Source organism: Cyanistes caeruleus, chromosome 3, assembly GCF_971803275.1.
Source record: "Cyanistes caeruleus chromosome 3, bCyaCae1.hap1.1, whole genome shotgun sequence".
NCBI lineage: Eukaryota > Metazoa > Chordata > Aves > Passeriformes > Paridae > Cyanistes > Cyanistes caeruleus.
The window spans coordinates 70,355,555-70,371,878 of record NC_141703.1 but is presented as its reverse complement, the minus strand read 5'-3'; the positions used below and the strand labels follow the sequence as shown (position 1 = coordinate 70,371,878).

The window sequence follows — 16,324 nt, the reverse complement described above, 5'->3', positions numbered from 1 at the left end:
TACATTAGCTTAGAACTAAAATCCATTAATCAGTTATGTACTTGTATTTTTATTAAGTACTTTTAACATATTGCTATCAGAAGAAAGGAAACTTTGTTATTGTATCAATAGAACTGATGGGGAAGAGAGTGAAAGCTGCTTCCCATGTTTTTTGGTCTATTTGTTAATTGAAATTAAAAAATATCTGTATAGCCTTTTCTTTTCATCAACATGTGTCTTTGGTAATGTTTGTGAAGCCTTTGAATCACTGAATTAGCTTAGTTTTCAGTGTGCAGAGTCTTTCAGGTTTTTTTGTTTGGGGGTTTTTGTTAGGTTCTTTGGGTTTTTTTCCTTTTTTTTTGTTAAGCTGTGCTTTCTTCTGGGGTGAGAGACTGAAATGGTTATGTTGATTCAGAAGGAAGCATTTGCTTCATGTGCCTCAGCATTATTGCATTTCTCATTCATTTAGGAGGGAGCAAAGCATCACACAGTTGAGCATAAATCATTTAATATCTTTCATTCTTGAAGTGGCTTCAGTTTGCCAGTGCCTGAATAGTCATTGGTTTGGCTTGATAGCCAATCATCCTATCTTATATATGTTTCTGAAATAATCAAACCTTATTGAAGTTTATACAAATCACAGTTAATGCAGAAAACAAACAAACAAACATGACATAGTTTGCATTTCAGCCTTTTTCTTAAAAATATTCAAGTACAGAAATGAAGTTCCAGTCCTTTCACCATCATTTTAAGTTATCAGCTGAACTAGTACACTGAGGACAGTATGTGACAAGGAAGGAGTAGAAACCAAGGGATGATAGGGAGAGTGCCTGAAGCCAGCATAGCCAACAAGTAAGCCATGATAAATACTGTCACTGAGAGACAGCTGGTGGTACAGAGGCAGCCTGATGGTTGCTAAGCTGGGGCTGTGTATCACAGCTTGCTTCCTTGTACCAGGGATATGGTGAAGAAAGAGACCTACCTGTTGTCTCAGAAAAAGGAATTGTGAGTTAAACAGGCAGGTACTGTTTGAAGCTACTCCTGGATGTGGCAATCTTGACACAGAGCATCAGAGTGCTGTGCTGGGGCTGGCATGTTATCACAGCAAAGCCACCAAGAGCAGCTGCTGCCATGTTTAGCAGTCACTCTTCACTTTTCAAAGCAAGAGAGCTGCTTGTGAGGAAGCCTGCCAGATCTCAGCTCAGGAGATGCCAACATGTGTTTCTGGAAACTGGAGCAGCTGAATGTAGGCATGTCAAACCATCTTCACTGAGAAACTTTTCTGACCCTAGCTGTGCACTTTGACACAGCAGCTAAGTCATGCTGTTTCTGCCTGTCCTGCTCAGAGACTTCTGCTGATACATCCAACTCATTATTGGATTCTAGATGAGGCTGACCCACAGCCTGTGGGAAGCTAAAACTGTGTGCTATTTAAGAAGGCCATGTACTCAAAGGTATTAAGAAAAACTTCATTTCCCAGCACCGGTGTAGTGCCACAACCTGTTACATGACATGACAGCAATTAAAAGTGTCTTAATGCTGGGAAGACTTTTTCTTGAGAATACCCAAGTATTCTTGGAATCATCATGGCATAAGTGGAACTGCTCTCCTTGTGTTGTCTAGGGACTTACATAGGTTGTGGATAATCAGTGGAATGAGAAATAATTCTAAAATGTACTTGCAAATTATAATCTTAATGATGCCTGAAAGCATTTTTTTAAATGAAATTTGAGGTTATTTTAATTGAAATAATGTTTAAAATCTAATATACTGTTCATTTACTGTCTGTGTTGGATTCAACATTTAGGGAAAAACCATACTACTTAACTCCAGTACCCTTTATAGTCTGCTCGACTTATGGTTGTTCTGTCTGGATCAGTGTTTGGGTAGTGCATAGTGAAAGAAAATTTTAACAGTGGCCTGGGAGTTCTTGGTGTCTGCATTATTCTGTGCTTTTAATATTTTTAGCAAGAAACAAAATTATGAGTTTGCTTAACTAATGTGCTACAGATTTCTAGTCAGCCTTGACCAGTCACCCCACTTGGTACCTCAGTGAAACACTTCTGAACAGAGTTGTTCTGGAGATACATAAATTAAAGGTAAAGAGATGGCACATTACTGCAATAGTGAAAGCTGTATAGATATCAAGAAAATTGAGGTGCATTTGAATTTTGAATATTTTTTTGTATTTGACTTGAATTCAGTTTTCTAAAGAAGTGTTTCAGTTTTTGTGGCTTGTGCTCTGCAACTTTTTGGAGAGAAAATTTTCATTAATTAAAAAGGGAAAGTGGAAAGGGAGGAGTTTTCTAAGTGTTCTTCACAAAAAGCTTCACAACAGCAAAAAATAAAGACAGCATATATTTGTGCTTTTTTTTTTTTTGGCACAAAAATAAAAAATGTTTTTTTGAAATCTAGCTAATTGATATTACAAATTTTATTTCTCTTTTCTGCAGTCCTAAGGTCAAATGCCACAGGAGATGAGGTCTCTTAAAGTTAAGAGTGGGAGGATGGAAAGGGTTAGGGGGAGATGGGAGCTATTCAGATCTCACCAGCCATATATCTTGACAGCTTTGTAAATAGAACGCTGAGAAAACTGGTGCACATCAGTTTTGCACATGTACTGATAAAAGATGAACATTCAATTGTTTGTATCTTTGCTGGACTGCTAAATTATAAAGTCCAATATTTCAAAGGGTTGGAATCCATCATCTAAATCATATCCTTCAGTTTAGGGAATGTGGTTAATTATGAGTACAGATCTGTTTGAAATTCTGCCTGGTTTACAAGCTTAAATATTTATTTGCACCTGCCAGGCAGTTACCTCAAATATTATGTGAACATAAAAAGCATATACATGAAGTTTTAGTTGTTATGAATTGGTATCTGTGGAATTCCTGGCAAGGACTTAGAAGCCATCTTTGAAAAGATGGGAGATTGTAAGTTCCTTGGGCAGAAGATTTCTTTATATTGCATCCACCATTTTTATAGCTTTAAAGTAAACCATTCCATGATGCCATGGATCACTAGGATGTGTCCATACATCCAGCTATAGCAAAGCAGATCTGATCTAGAAACAATTTACTCAGCTTTGATAGTTTGGGCCAGTGAGTGAAAGCATTTAATTCTAACTTTTATTTCCTGCTTGTTTTTTGATCCAAGGCTTCAAAGGTAGTCTGGAAAGGGAAACTTATAATTAAGTTAATTCAAGTCTTGTATTTGAAAGTTTGATAGGACTTAGGAGGGACTGATTCCAAGTGATTTATCAAAAGATCCAAATATATATGGTTTAACTGAGTTGTATAATTTATTCTATAACACTACTATTTGGATAAGCTAACTAGAAAGAGTATGTATTTAGAAAGAGTGTATTAAAGATTAATGATACTCAATGAAAAAGTTTAAATAAACTTAGGGAGAGAAAAATCTAACACAAGTTAGTTTGGTTCCAGTCCCTGGTGGTAATCATACAGCTTTGTATACAGTCTTACATAAATTAAATGGAGTGTAAAAATTAACACAGGAAGATACAGCTACAACTGTCATGGCTTTGGCATTGGTTCCGAGTAGGAACTTGTCGATTTTAAATAAAATGGTACAAAATGTTCTACATCTGAAGTAAGTAAAAAAAGAAATAAATATTTTTATATATTTTTTTAACTTTTTGCCTAACAACTTTAATATGGTCCCAGTGTATCACAGGAGAACTGTGCCATGCAGTACATGAAACTGTAGGATGCTTTTTATTGTTGTTTCTAACTGTAATGATTTGCCTGTCTGCTCCTTGATCTGAAAAATACTCAGTAGTAATAAACTACATTTCAGCTAAAAGAAAGCAAAACAAAAACTAAAAATGATAGTTCAAGTTAGTGGATCTAGAGACAGAGGAAGAAGATGATTTTTAATGTCTTTTTGTAGTTGCTTTCATAAATTGTTCATTTTCTGCATACTTGAGGGATTGTTCTTCAGAGGAAAGTTTGTTCTTAACATAAAGGAAAGTAAAAATTCTTAGAAAATCCTGTAAAATGCGTCCAAAGTTGTTTATTGTTACTTTATCATTGCAGGTTAGAGACACTATAAAATTCGTATTAGACAGCTTGATCACAGAGCTTGTCCCATAGATGCTTTCTCAGCACAAAGCCTTGGAGAATCCAAGTATGTTGGATCATGGAGAATCTGAGCGTGTTTCTAAAGTTTAAAAGCTTTTTTATTGCAGCAGATTTTGTTAGGTTGGTGACTTTGGAAAAAGTTGTTTATATGCATCAAACACATGCATCATGCATGTTTATATGCATCAAACTGGTGAAAACTTTCTCTGAAGTTGCCCTAGTTGAAGATTTCCTGCAGCTTTCCCACTGGGAAGATGCTCTATTCTTCCACTGAAAATAAATACAGGAGAGCAAGTTCTGCATATTGTGCCTTTCCTAATAAGTTCATTCTGGCAATTTGTTGTGTTCCCATGCGGTTTTGTGGTGTATCACTAATGCATCAGATTGAACTTCAAAGAACCAAACAAATTTGATAGAATATTTGGATGTTGAGAGGGACTAGCAGCTCCTAGTAACTTGATAACTCCTAAGAAGTTGATTGTTAGTTCTTGGTAATCAGTTCATAGGATTCAGTCCCCAAACTATTACATATGGCTTGGTGTTTATCTTTCAGCTTGTCCATTGTATTAGGTGTCCTTTTGCAAAGGAATGGAAATAATACATTTAAACTGCTAAATTTGGCAGAAATAACCAACTATAACAATATTGCTTGGATAGTAAAATATTGTGCCTCCCTGTGATCTGCAGATCTATTAAGCTTTTTCAACAGTTTGAGAACTGTTAGAACTGTAGTGGGTTGAGATGTTGAGATTCTTAGTGGCTAAGCAACATTTCATGCCGAGCTGATGGTCATTAACCAGCTCTGGTTTATTTGGTAACAGAAGTCCTAAGCTTTTGAAGATCAGTGCACTCTCTTTGGCAATTAACTTTGTTCACCTTAGCTATGAACCTTAATATCAAAGTGCTTCTTTGCTGTTTTTGTAACTGAGTAAGTGCCTTTATACTTCACTTGTCCCAGTTTCTTCTCTTTCACATGACTGACCTAATTAAAAAACAGACAGCTCAATAATTCTACCATAAGCTAGTAATAATGAAACTGTGGGAGTCCTTGAAGCCCTTTATCATTCAAATACACAGTGGTTTCATGAATAAAGTGGATGACTAAGTATTACTTATAGAAGTAAGGGAGATTATTAGCAGTGGAAGACACATTTGAACTTGCTGAAAGGATGGCTTTTGTCTCAAGAAAGACCTACTCTCAGTAATAATTACACTAGGTCTTCATTTTATCCCAGCATTCTCTTCTTGTTCATGCTTTCAGTTACTGAATAGCTTGCTATTGCTTGTTAATCCCTACAGGAATGCGGCTTTGGATACGGGGAGGATGCACAGTGCATGACATGCAGGCCAAACAGATTCAAGGAGGACTGGGGCTTTCAGAAGTGCAAGCCTTGTCTGGATTGTGCATTGGTTAACCGGTTTCAGAAGGCCAACTGCTCTGCCACCAGCAATGCGCTGTGTGGGGACTGTTTACCAGGGTAAGACCATTTCTGAAGATGAGACGTGAACAAATTCTACCCTAATTTACATTAAAATTACTTGTTCATGTTTTCTGGATAAATGTTGGTACCCTTTGTGTATGCATGATGGTCCTATATTCTAATCTTGGCCTTACTGCATTATCTGAGCACGTAATTTCTGAATTGTTGTAGTAATTACCTACAAAAATGGTTTTATAATTACCTACTTGGTCTGTGAGAGTACTGTCTGTACAGCACCTGAGCAAAATCCCTCAAACAGCGTTACTGGTGACTTAGTTCATTGTTATAAAAAATTAAACATTTGGAAACACACACAGCTACCTTCTTCAAAAATGATCACATTATTTGTTTGCATTTTTTCTCCAATAGGTCAATGCCTAACACTTCTCATGCACATATATTCTTAAGTCAAAAGCAATGTCTATGCTTTACTGTCTGAAATTTCCTTTACCTTTCTTTTCTTTAAAATTCATAAAGCATGATCCTAGCTGAGACTCATAAATTAACCTGAAAGAATTGTTTACAGAAACTGCTGTTACAAATCAAGAGTAGTGCTTAGTTTCTTGTCCTGCCATCCCAAAACCCTGTTGCCAATTTTCTCTGCTTGTAGTATTAAATCTTAAGACCTCTAAAAGGCTATTCTTTACATTTGTGCCAAGTTCCAATACTATAAACACCTGCCATGAATTTGTGAAAAGACGTTCTTGTTGCTTTTTCTGAACTGGTAATTTAACTGATAGGAGATTTGCAATTGTAACAGCCTTTGTATTTTCAGAGTATATATTTCAGACACACTTAAAAGTTCATACATTTGTTTAGTTATCTATATTTCAGCTGTTTTTTTGGGGTTTTTTTAATACCAACTGTCAAATATCTGAACACTGTTGAAGCTTCTGCAGTTACTCCTGTTCGAGCCAGAGGTGAAATCTCTTCATTTAAAAGCACTTAGTAAAGGTTTGGTAACTAATCTCAGCTTAAGTCACTGCATAAGAAGGTGCAGCCCCAGGCATTATAGATGTTACAACCACTTTTGATGCTGCTTGCAGCCACATGGTGAATTGATTTATGCTCTTATGGCATATTAAAATATATGTATTGTAGGACTTACTTGGTTGTCAGCAGGGAGAAGATTTTCTTCTTCTGTAAATAGTATAAGCTGAAATTTGGAAGATGAGAAAGGAATATAAAAGACATTGGGACATGAATTAAGGGTAAAGCTAAACTGGAGGACCTGGGAATGCTTCTCAGTATTCTGGTCTCGAATGCAACTTACATAGGTGTGTCGAGCGTGTTTTAAAATGAGAGCTGCTCCCACAACCTGAGTTTTCTGGCAGCAAAGTTGGAAACAGGAGGAGGGAGGGAGTCATGGCCATGGCAAGGTAGTCACAGGGCATCTGTTCTGGATGTTTTGGGTAACAGAACTTTAGAGCACACCACCACTCATACCTGTCCTTTAGTTAAGATGCTTCCCAAATGAATGGAGGATACAGCTAGCCTGACCAAATAGTTTAGCTGATGTTTTACCTCTCAGCACTCTTATTCAATTCTGTTTTGCATAGGTTTGTTTCCAACATGCCTTTCTCTATTGTTCAGCTTCAGAGCACTACCGTGAGCTAAAAACAAATATTAACGTATTTTGTTCAGAGTAAATGATCACAGTGACCCCTTCAGTCTTGCAGCCTATGGATCTGTTTCTGTCCACATTGTTAAAGCAGGAGTTTCTTGAGCAGTTGGAAAGCTGTTTGCTTTAGCTGATAAAAGCTTCATACTTTAATGGCATTTACAGTGTTAAGGATATAACATCAGTAGAGTTAGTACCTCTTATTTAATGTGCCACTACCACTACAGAAAAAAATTTCATGTACTCATCTTGAACAGGCCACTGCTGCTGATTCTGTCTTAGTACTAATGAATGGTTGAAAGACAGATAGACCCATTTGATTATGAGCTGTAGGTTAAGTTCTTCAGAGGATGTCATACATAAAAATTTGAAGTACAGCATTCTAAAGTTCTGATTTTTTTTCTTTGGTGCTACTCTTCTTCCCTGATTTGGAGAGCAGGGTTTTGCCAGTCACTGCAGTTAGTATGCTCTTTAAACATAAGCTCAGTAATGAAGTTCTAGAAGGGTCTTTAAATAAAATGTCATTGATATCCAGCTTGTTATATATTTTTAGAGGTGATAATTACCTTGTAATATATAGATCAATCACTTCACTTTTAATTTTTAGACGTGTAACTAAGCTTGCATAAGGTAAGTTCTTAACAAGTGTCATGTATGTTGTGATCTGTGTGGAAAATGAGATCTTGACTTCTGTCCAAAATATCCCTATTTTTTTCTTTCTTCTGTGAATATGAGATTATAGTGACCATGCATTTGGACTAACAGATCAAGAAATCTTCCTCAGTTTATTTTAGATCTGTCTTGTACTATTAACTAATAGCTTCTGTATACTTTTGTTTACTTTTATTTTCTTCTATTTCCTGATTGTTTGCATTGAGACACAGATTGACAAAACTTGCAGTTATAGAAGAGTTTGTTAAAACACCTGATTAATTTTGTGAGGAATAATAACTGGTTTTCATTAATACTTTTTTCACATTCTTCTGTCTTTCTAGATTTTATAGGAAGACAAAGCTTGGAGGCTTTCAAGACATGGAATGTGTTCCTTGTGGTGATCCTCCTCCTCCCTATGAGCCTCACTGTAAGTGCTGATTCTCCTTTAGAGTGTTTTCTCTTTTAGTTTTAAAGCCTGGCAAAAAAAAATGACAGTCACAGTCACAAACTGTTTTTAAAGCTCATTTTCTTGTTAGTAAATGATTTTGCTCATATATTTCAGTAGGTCCAGTACTGTCATTGAGAAGTTCCCACAAATAGCCAGTCCCTTGTGGATAAACATTCCTGTCACACCACGTGGTCAGGGAGTCTTGACTGCACTTCTGATCTTGTCTTATAATTTTTTAATTTCTGTGTTAATGCCAAAAGAAAAGCAGTCTTCCTAGACTCTCTTCCTGCTGTCAGGTAGGGTAGTATCTTTTCCTGACACCCAAAAAAGTATTTGTTGATACCTTTAAAAATAACTTTTATACTAAGGTTACGGTGAGAGTTATATGGATAATAACTTTATATTCCTGTATACTATTTAAAGGAAATAAGTAATTTATTTCTCTATTTGTTTATCCCATTGAGAGAATTAGAAACTCTTCAAAAGGAGAGAACCTCTTTATTCTGTAGCAGAAGCCTTGTTTACCACTTCTTCCAAGACTGTTCGTGGTCTACATCACATCATGTTTTTAATTCAATGAAAAGAGTGAACTATTATTTTTGTGTTTATTGCTGTCTACCTTATAAAATGAAAAATACATATGATTCAAGATGATTATGTGGAAAATCTTTGGTTTGTTTGTTTCTGTAACTGAAGTTATGTTTTAGGATTTTTTTCTTGTAGTTCAAACAGAACATTGTTTATAGAAAGAATGAATTGTCAGGTTTGTGAAATACTTTATGCTACTTTAATAAATGCATACTGTTTTTTTATAAATATGCTTTATTTTTTTTAATTGTGTAAAATTAAAATAGAACCAGGAGTATATTATTGTGCATTTTTCAATAGTTTTATATTGTATTAACTTCAATGAAGTAAGGATTGTTCCTCTTCAGTATTTCATATATTGATTAGATAGTCTTTTTTCAAATAAACCAAACTTTCTTCTTCATTTTCCATTCTAGTTTTAGTGCCTTTTAGGTAATAAACTTATTAAACCAGATTTTCAAACATTTTCCACATTTATAAAAACTCTTAAGAACTGCAGTATTCAAAGCCAGTAAATCAAAGAATAAGTCAAATAAGTTCTAATGTTTGTAGCAGTAACTCATGCCCATGTATAGCATAAGTTTAGAAAGTAAATTCAAAAATGTTAAACTATTTTTGTAGTCTAGACAATATCTTAGAGTGTTTAGAAAGAATGTTCTTCATATCAAACACTGTCAGATTTGATGCCAAGAATGAAAATGAAATGCTGGTCTGGACTTACTGAAGTAAATCACTGAAATGCAATGAGTTGCAGAAGTTATTTCTAGACAGAGTATGGAACAGACAGGCCATTTCATATATTCATGTGTTTTAATTCTTTCAACTGGCAAATTCAGTATTATCCCCTTCATCTGTTTTTACTCTTTTTCTCTGCAAAAAAAAGAAAGTTAGTGAAATGTAAAGTGCAGCAATGTTATTTGAATGGAGGATCTCTAACTCATAAATTCATTTTTTGTGTTTTTTTTCTCTTTTCTTGTTTGTTCCTTTCCAAGAAAGTATGCTCTTCAAACATGACTTCTGTTCTCTAGCATAATCGAAGAAAGGGAAGAGGAGGAAATTATCTCCCTTATCATTCAGCTTTGACTGTAATTAGTGACTTGTGTATTTCACATTTTTCAAAGTCAGAAATTATTATTTTGAAAAGGTGATGAAAGAACAGTTGCCAAGTATTCTGAAATAACTCAGATTGTTTAGTTTATAGTGATTTGGCTTTTGTAATTGAGCCTAAGCTTAGATCTTAAATTGAACCATTAGGAAGCTATTATTCATTTTAAATGGACAACAGGCAACCCCATGGAAAAGAGCATTTTCTCTGGCACAAGCTGCAGTGGTAAATCCAGATTAGAAATGTTTTTGTTCCCTACTCTCATGGCTGGCACAACACCTTTGGCTAAATAACAGAAGTGGTAACAGCAAAATTGTGGGAATTGGCAAATATTTCTAGCTTTTACAAAAGCAGTAATAATAAAAGGTTTGAAATCATTAAAATGTTTATTTGCATACTAACCACCCATTAAAATCCTAAATAGCAGAAATCATACCATGAAGTACGGTTGCCATATGGTACTGTGGTTTTCAGAAGGCTTTTGTTCAGAATTTGTGTGTTGGTTCTTCAGGTTCTAACAGCAGTTTCCTCAGTTTTGGAAAGTGTACATGCCTTCCTCAAGCAACCTAGGAAGTTTTTCCTACAACAGTAGCTAAATGGAGTACTTTTGAATTTTACTTAGCATAAATAGGGAGAAGTCTAAGTCCAAGTAAAAAACATGATTCTGTAAGGATACATAAATAACAGTGTGTGGAACTTTTTCCCTCTAATGCTGAAAATGTTAGTGGTCTATTTCAACAATGGATATATTTTGATAGTTAAGACTGCGTTACTTGAAGCTAAGTGGAGAAAGACCATTAAGTGTGTGGCACAAGCCCTCAATGATCAGAGAACTAAGTTGTAATTCTCTGCCTTTCTTATCCTTCTCTCTTTCCACTGTGAAACAGAAAGTCAAATATTAGTGCAGCTAGCTCTTATGTTACAGATGAAAAGGAAAAGTTTAAATGTCCTGTTTCAATGAATTAATTGTCCTTCAAGGTGTGTGGCAATCTTTTGTTTGCTTAAGAACATTACCATAAGGGCACAAAGGCTCACAGCCCCCTACCTGGACTACAGGTTCATGTTAAAGCTGAGGCATGGATCAAATTCTTTCTAGTAGCTGTTGATTATTACCCGGTTAGCTATAAATCTAAATACTTGCTTTTATCTCCTTTCTGTAGACATTTTAAAACAGATCTGGTTTAAATATTTACTCATGAAAAAATGAGTTTGTGAATTGCTAGAGGCAAAGTTGAAAGGATTCTATAATGAACAAGTTAAGAGAGTATTAGAGGCCGGGAGAATTGCTATCGCCTTTGTGCAAACTTTAAAGGGGGACACAATGACTTATGTGTGGTTTTAAAATGTCAGAAAATTAAATACACAATTATATGGTTATATTTTAATTTACTTAGTTTCAGGTAAATAAACTGTAAATACCAATCTTATGTATAGGGTCAGCATCTAAACATTAGAAATGAAAGCATGTTTTTAAAATTGTGATTTTTGCTCACATTGTAAACTGAAGACTTTTTCTCATCTGCATAACAGAATATGAATTTTTTGAACTGGGAATTAGAGTGGAATTAGAATTTATTAAAGATGTAAATTCTGAAATAGAAGGTAATGTAGAGTGTCCAAAAATATTGAATGAGTAATGTTGATATGGTTCAATGATTCTTTTTTCTTAGTACCAATTTATATTTGCAGAGTTCACTCTCGTGTCTGCTCAGACCTCTGTTGTACTTTCAACGTGGTTACGCTTAAACTGTTACTGAAACTGCTCAGTAAGCTAGATTATGAAGCTATCTGTGATAGAAAAATAATTAAAATAACTCCCTTCTTAGGGTTATTTTTAAATCTAATGAGCTCATTGACCTCAAAACAATTGTGGTGGCACAAGTTAAGGAGAGATGTGGGAATGATTCAGGTAATGAGCAGATTTTCCAAGACATCATTGCTTTCTTGGAACAACCACTATCTTTTCAGCTACTCTGTCTTAAAAAATAAACAAAAAAAACCCCACCATTAGAAACCATACTTAGTTTCTTTCTGTCGTAAGAAGATGGCAGGTTAAAATTGAAGCAAGAGAATTATTAAGTCAGCTATTCTTAAAAGTGGTTCTTTTTGTATTGTTCAACACAAAATGCAGAAAAGCCCCAGGGTCACAAGAATCATTTAGGTTCTGGACAGACTTTCTACTAAGCAGAAGAGCCAGAGTGACATGGAACTTTTTTGAGATGTATTACAAAAATAGTTTCTAGAACTTCCACATTACTGTTCTCTTCTGTATAAATCTGAAATCAGTGGTGCTCCTCTTTTATGTGCAAATTCAGTGTAGAATTTGGCTGTACAAACAGTTAATTTGGAATAAATTGTGAGAGTCAAGGAAATGAGGAAATTAACACCTAGGCACAGGGGAGCATTTTATAACCAAATGGCCACCAAAAGAACAAACTTGTCCCCCCCCTTTTTTTTTTTTCCCTCTAGTAACCACACTGTTACATTTATAAAAATACTAATTGTTTACACCATGAAAAAATTCACGGATTGTCTAGGCAAATTCCTTCTTTCTCCAGGACTATTTCTGCTTGTCTTCATGGCATAGATCAAGGAGCATGGGAAGCTGGCGGGGGACAGTATGGGGGAGGGATACCATTCTGTGTGGAGCTTGGGAAACTAGCCTCTACATGTTCCAGGAAATAAACACATTCTTTGCTTCAATGAAGCAGAAATGTTTTGTTGAATAAGTCACAGCAGTAGACATATCTGCAGTTTGATTGTAACATCATGTGCATTTGAAATAAACCGGCACTCGGGTCTAAAATTATGACTTTTTTTGCCATGAGCCATATTGATTTCAATTATAGAGTGTCTCAAACTAGAAAAGAAAAGTTTTTTACTAAGTGAGGAATAAAAGTAGAGACTGTGATTTTTTTAAGACAAAATACATAAAGAAGATCATTAAATGTGAAAACATTACATTTTCTTGAGGCATCCATACCTGCTTTAAATTTTGTTCCTTTAAGGAGCTCCTATGGCATTTTGACTGCCTTAACTAAGATTGATCACAAAGCTTCCTTTACAGTTTTCATGTGTAGATTTTTTATTACTTTCTGTGTGTTTGCAGTATTTTTTTTTCTGAGAACTAAATATAAGTGTCCTGGAGCTGAGTGTCACTCTGCAAATCTACAAGGTATGTTGTTTCACTAATGGAAAGTACTATTTAAGGGACAAAATCTGGTGTTATTTCCTTCTTCCTGGAGTTAAAAGTAGATGGTGTAGGAAAAGTAAGATTTCATATAAATCTGCTTATTTACATTAACAAGATTAGGATCTGTGACTTTGTAAACTTTCATGTGAGTGTAATGGGTATTGGAGATGTGCAAGGACTAAACATCAGAACAAAGAAGATAAAAAGCTAGAAACTGCAGTCTGCAGAGTTATAACTTACACTGTTTTGTAAGGGGGGAGCTAGAAGCTTGCTGGCAACAAGACTATTCTGTAAAATACTTTCACTAGTGGTAAAACAGAAAAAATTACTCTGTCTCAGCTTTGCTGAAGCTTTCTTATTTCATTAAACATAAATACAGCTTTTTAACTTGAGAGTAATTTTTGGATGACATTCAATTCCACATTAGTTCCACTGTTTATAAAGTGGAATTTTTATTTATTTGTGTCACTTTCTTCTTTCTGTTTACAGAATTTTGTGATTTTAAAGCTGTGAGACTCCAGATAATATTTTTCCATCAATTAAGTTTTTCTGTAATTTTATTTGGTTGCTTTGCTCAGTAAACTTTGTATTACTAATGCAAAGCAGCCTTTGAAGGAGGTTGCTTACGTGCACATGAGGCAACTGGCATCTGAAAGTGTATAGCAAGTGAAATTATTCTTAATTATTTGGTTCTGTTCCAACATATATCTCCTTCTTGTTTCAGTGTTTGTTCCGATTTGAGGTTACCTAACAGCATCTCTCATAATCCTCTTTGCCATTTTGAACACTGTAATAGAAAGCAGCTGGAATATTGTATAAACCTTTCACAACATTCATAAGCAGTTACAGCTAATTTAAGTACAGATAATAGCATCATTAGCTTATAAATATCAATACTGTTTTATTTCAGAGACATTACCTTCCCATTATTTCAAAACTGAAATGTAGACTTTCATAAAAATGTAGCAAGTCAGTCTGATATTTTCCATATGTGACCTGATGGTAGAGTAACTTATCTTCAGGAAGTCTGAGAGGAATTCCACAAGGTATTTCAGAGAGATGAGAATTTTTATTCATGTCTTAAAAGGTTTTATTACAATTTTAGTTCTTTCACTCATCATAAAGAGAGTTAACCTAGGAAACCTAAATGCTTGCAATTCATTGTCCTTGATAATTGAGATACTTCTGACCCATTGGGGTTCATGTATAACTTTGAGTTAAACAGCTCCTTTTCTTACAGTTCTGAATTTACTTTATATATTGGGCTCCTCTTCTAAAAAAAAGTTGCAAAAAAAGAAAGGGCAAATTTTCCTTTATTTTAATTACAGAGGTATTACCACTAAAATGAATTTAAATAGTTAAGTGTTACTTAGTGGAGAGAAAACTCAAATGCATTGCACTTTAACCATGGTCTAAAACTTCCCCAACTTACTGTCATCAACTTTCCTTGCATGTACCTCTCATTTCTCTGCCTATATGTATGGAAGTACTTCATTATGTAGCTTGTTACCACTACACATTTATTATGGTTAGTAGATAGAAAAGGTGTTTCCCTCATTTCTACTTGCTATCCTGTCTAGTCCTCTTAAAAAAAAAACAAAAAAACAAACAAAAAAAACCCAACAAAACAAAAAAAGCTAAACAAACCAAAAAACACCACAAATTTTCCATAGAAGAAAATTTAGCTTATGAATTGAAATGACATTGCGAAGCGGTGAAACTCCCAAACCAAACTGAATTTCTGTTAAGTAAGCCATACACTTTACCAAGGAATAAAGATTTGAAAGCTGAAGCTCTCAGGGAATCAAGTAATTTTAAACTGTTGAACTTCTGCCCACTTTTTGCACTATCCTTAAATGTTTTCTACCATTCAGTTTATTTTTTACAGTGGAATTTTTTTTTTTTAGCAAAAATATTTCTAATCACATCTGTTACAGCTTAATTCTGCCAAACTGTAGGTGTAGGGGCTCTTCCAATGAATTGATTCACTGACTAGTAACTTCTGTAGGAGTACTCAGTATGGCATATCTGCTCTATTATGAAAGTCTACAGTAACCTCAAGTAACGAGTGTTTGAAATTTCTTGATCTTCTTCGAAGCTCTTACAATGACAATAAGTAGAGTCCTTATTTTGTGCCTGCTACCTAAAGTCTTTCTTTGCACAATGAAATTGTATTTCACTAAGTGTGTTTTAAGTAGCCCAGTTGAAGCTACAAACTGAAAGAACTAGGCTGGTAGTGAATGCTTTGGGGGTATCTTAAGATAGGAAACTGCCCTGTCAAGTATCTAGAGCTATGCATGGCATAAATACTCAAATAGACCTGAGATTCTGACTCTAGAATTGCTTCAACAACTGTCCTGCTTGACAGCTGTCTAACTGTGCAAACATTTAAAAGCTCAAGAGACCTATAACACCATTTCATTTGGTCTCCAGGAGTATTCCACTAATTCTGGGTCCAGGTGGCTTGGACACATGTCAGCTTTAGCTTAGGCCAAAAGGTTTGTGATTCAGCTGCTTTGCCCTGACTGCCCTGGAAGGAAGTACATATGCATGGACTGGGCAGGATGCTCTATACAGGTGTGTAACTGGACAATATAGACCCCTTTCTCTATCACAGTTGATCCAAGAGGTAATGGAATTGGAATTTAAGGAGGCACCTCTGAATTTCTCTGTACCCTTCAGTGGTCATCCAAAGCCTTCTGCAGCACTGAGCTGTTGCATGCGCTGCTGGCACTGAAGCCATCAGGATCTACTGAATGAATTGCTCTGTTGCTCATCTCTGAACAGTCTGTTCTGTGGTGCCCTCCGATGCCAAACTCAGCAGAGCAAGTTGGGATAATATCTGGGAGTCCTTTTCTTGGTGACTTCTTTGAGTCCAGAATTCTTTACTTATCATATGTACTGTGCTGTTACTCTTTGATTCTGACATCAGAAGTGTGTTCCTGTCACAGGTAGGTTCCCAGCCCTGTGGATGCAGCCCAGGTATTGCCAATGCTTGGCACTGCAGGGCCTGGGCCTATTTGTGATCCTGGTTTCATGCCTTCTCAAATGAGCAAGTTTCAGTACAGCTTAGTGGATCTAAGATCACTTGTTGAGATAATTACACTATTCATAATTTTCAGATTCTGACTGCAACCCAGTCATGGTTA

The 16,324-nt window shown here is 35.4% G+C and overlaps 1 protein-coding gene across 5 annotated transcripts in view; it reads left to right on the top strand.

The window, feature by feature from the left end:
- The window catches only part of TNFRSF19 (TNF receptor superfamily member 19), a 56,949-nt gene that overhangs the window by 16,482 nt on the left and 24,143 nt on the right, over positions 1-16,324 (top strand). For all 5 annotated transcript variants that reach the window (XM_086881822.1, XM_023919394.2, XM_086881821.1 and 2 more), the window contains 2 exons: positions 5,385-5,563; positions 8,183-8,268. In XM_086881822.1, the coding sequence (XP_086737948.1) occupies positions 5,385-5,563; positions 8,183-8,268 (265 nt within the window). The remainder of the gene's footprint in view (positions 1-5,384; positions 5,564-8,182; positions 8,269-16,324) is intronic.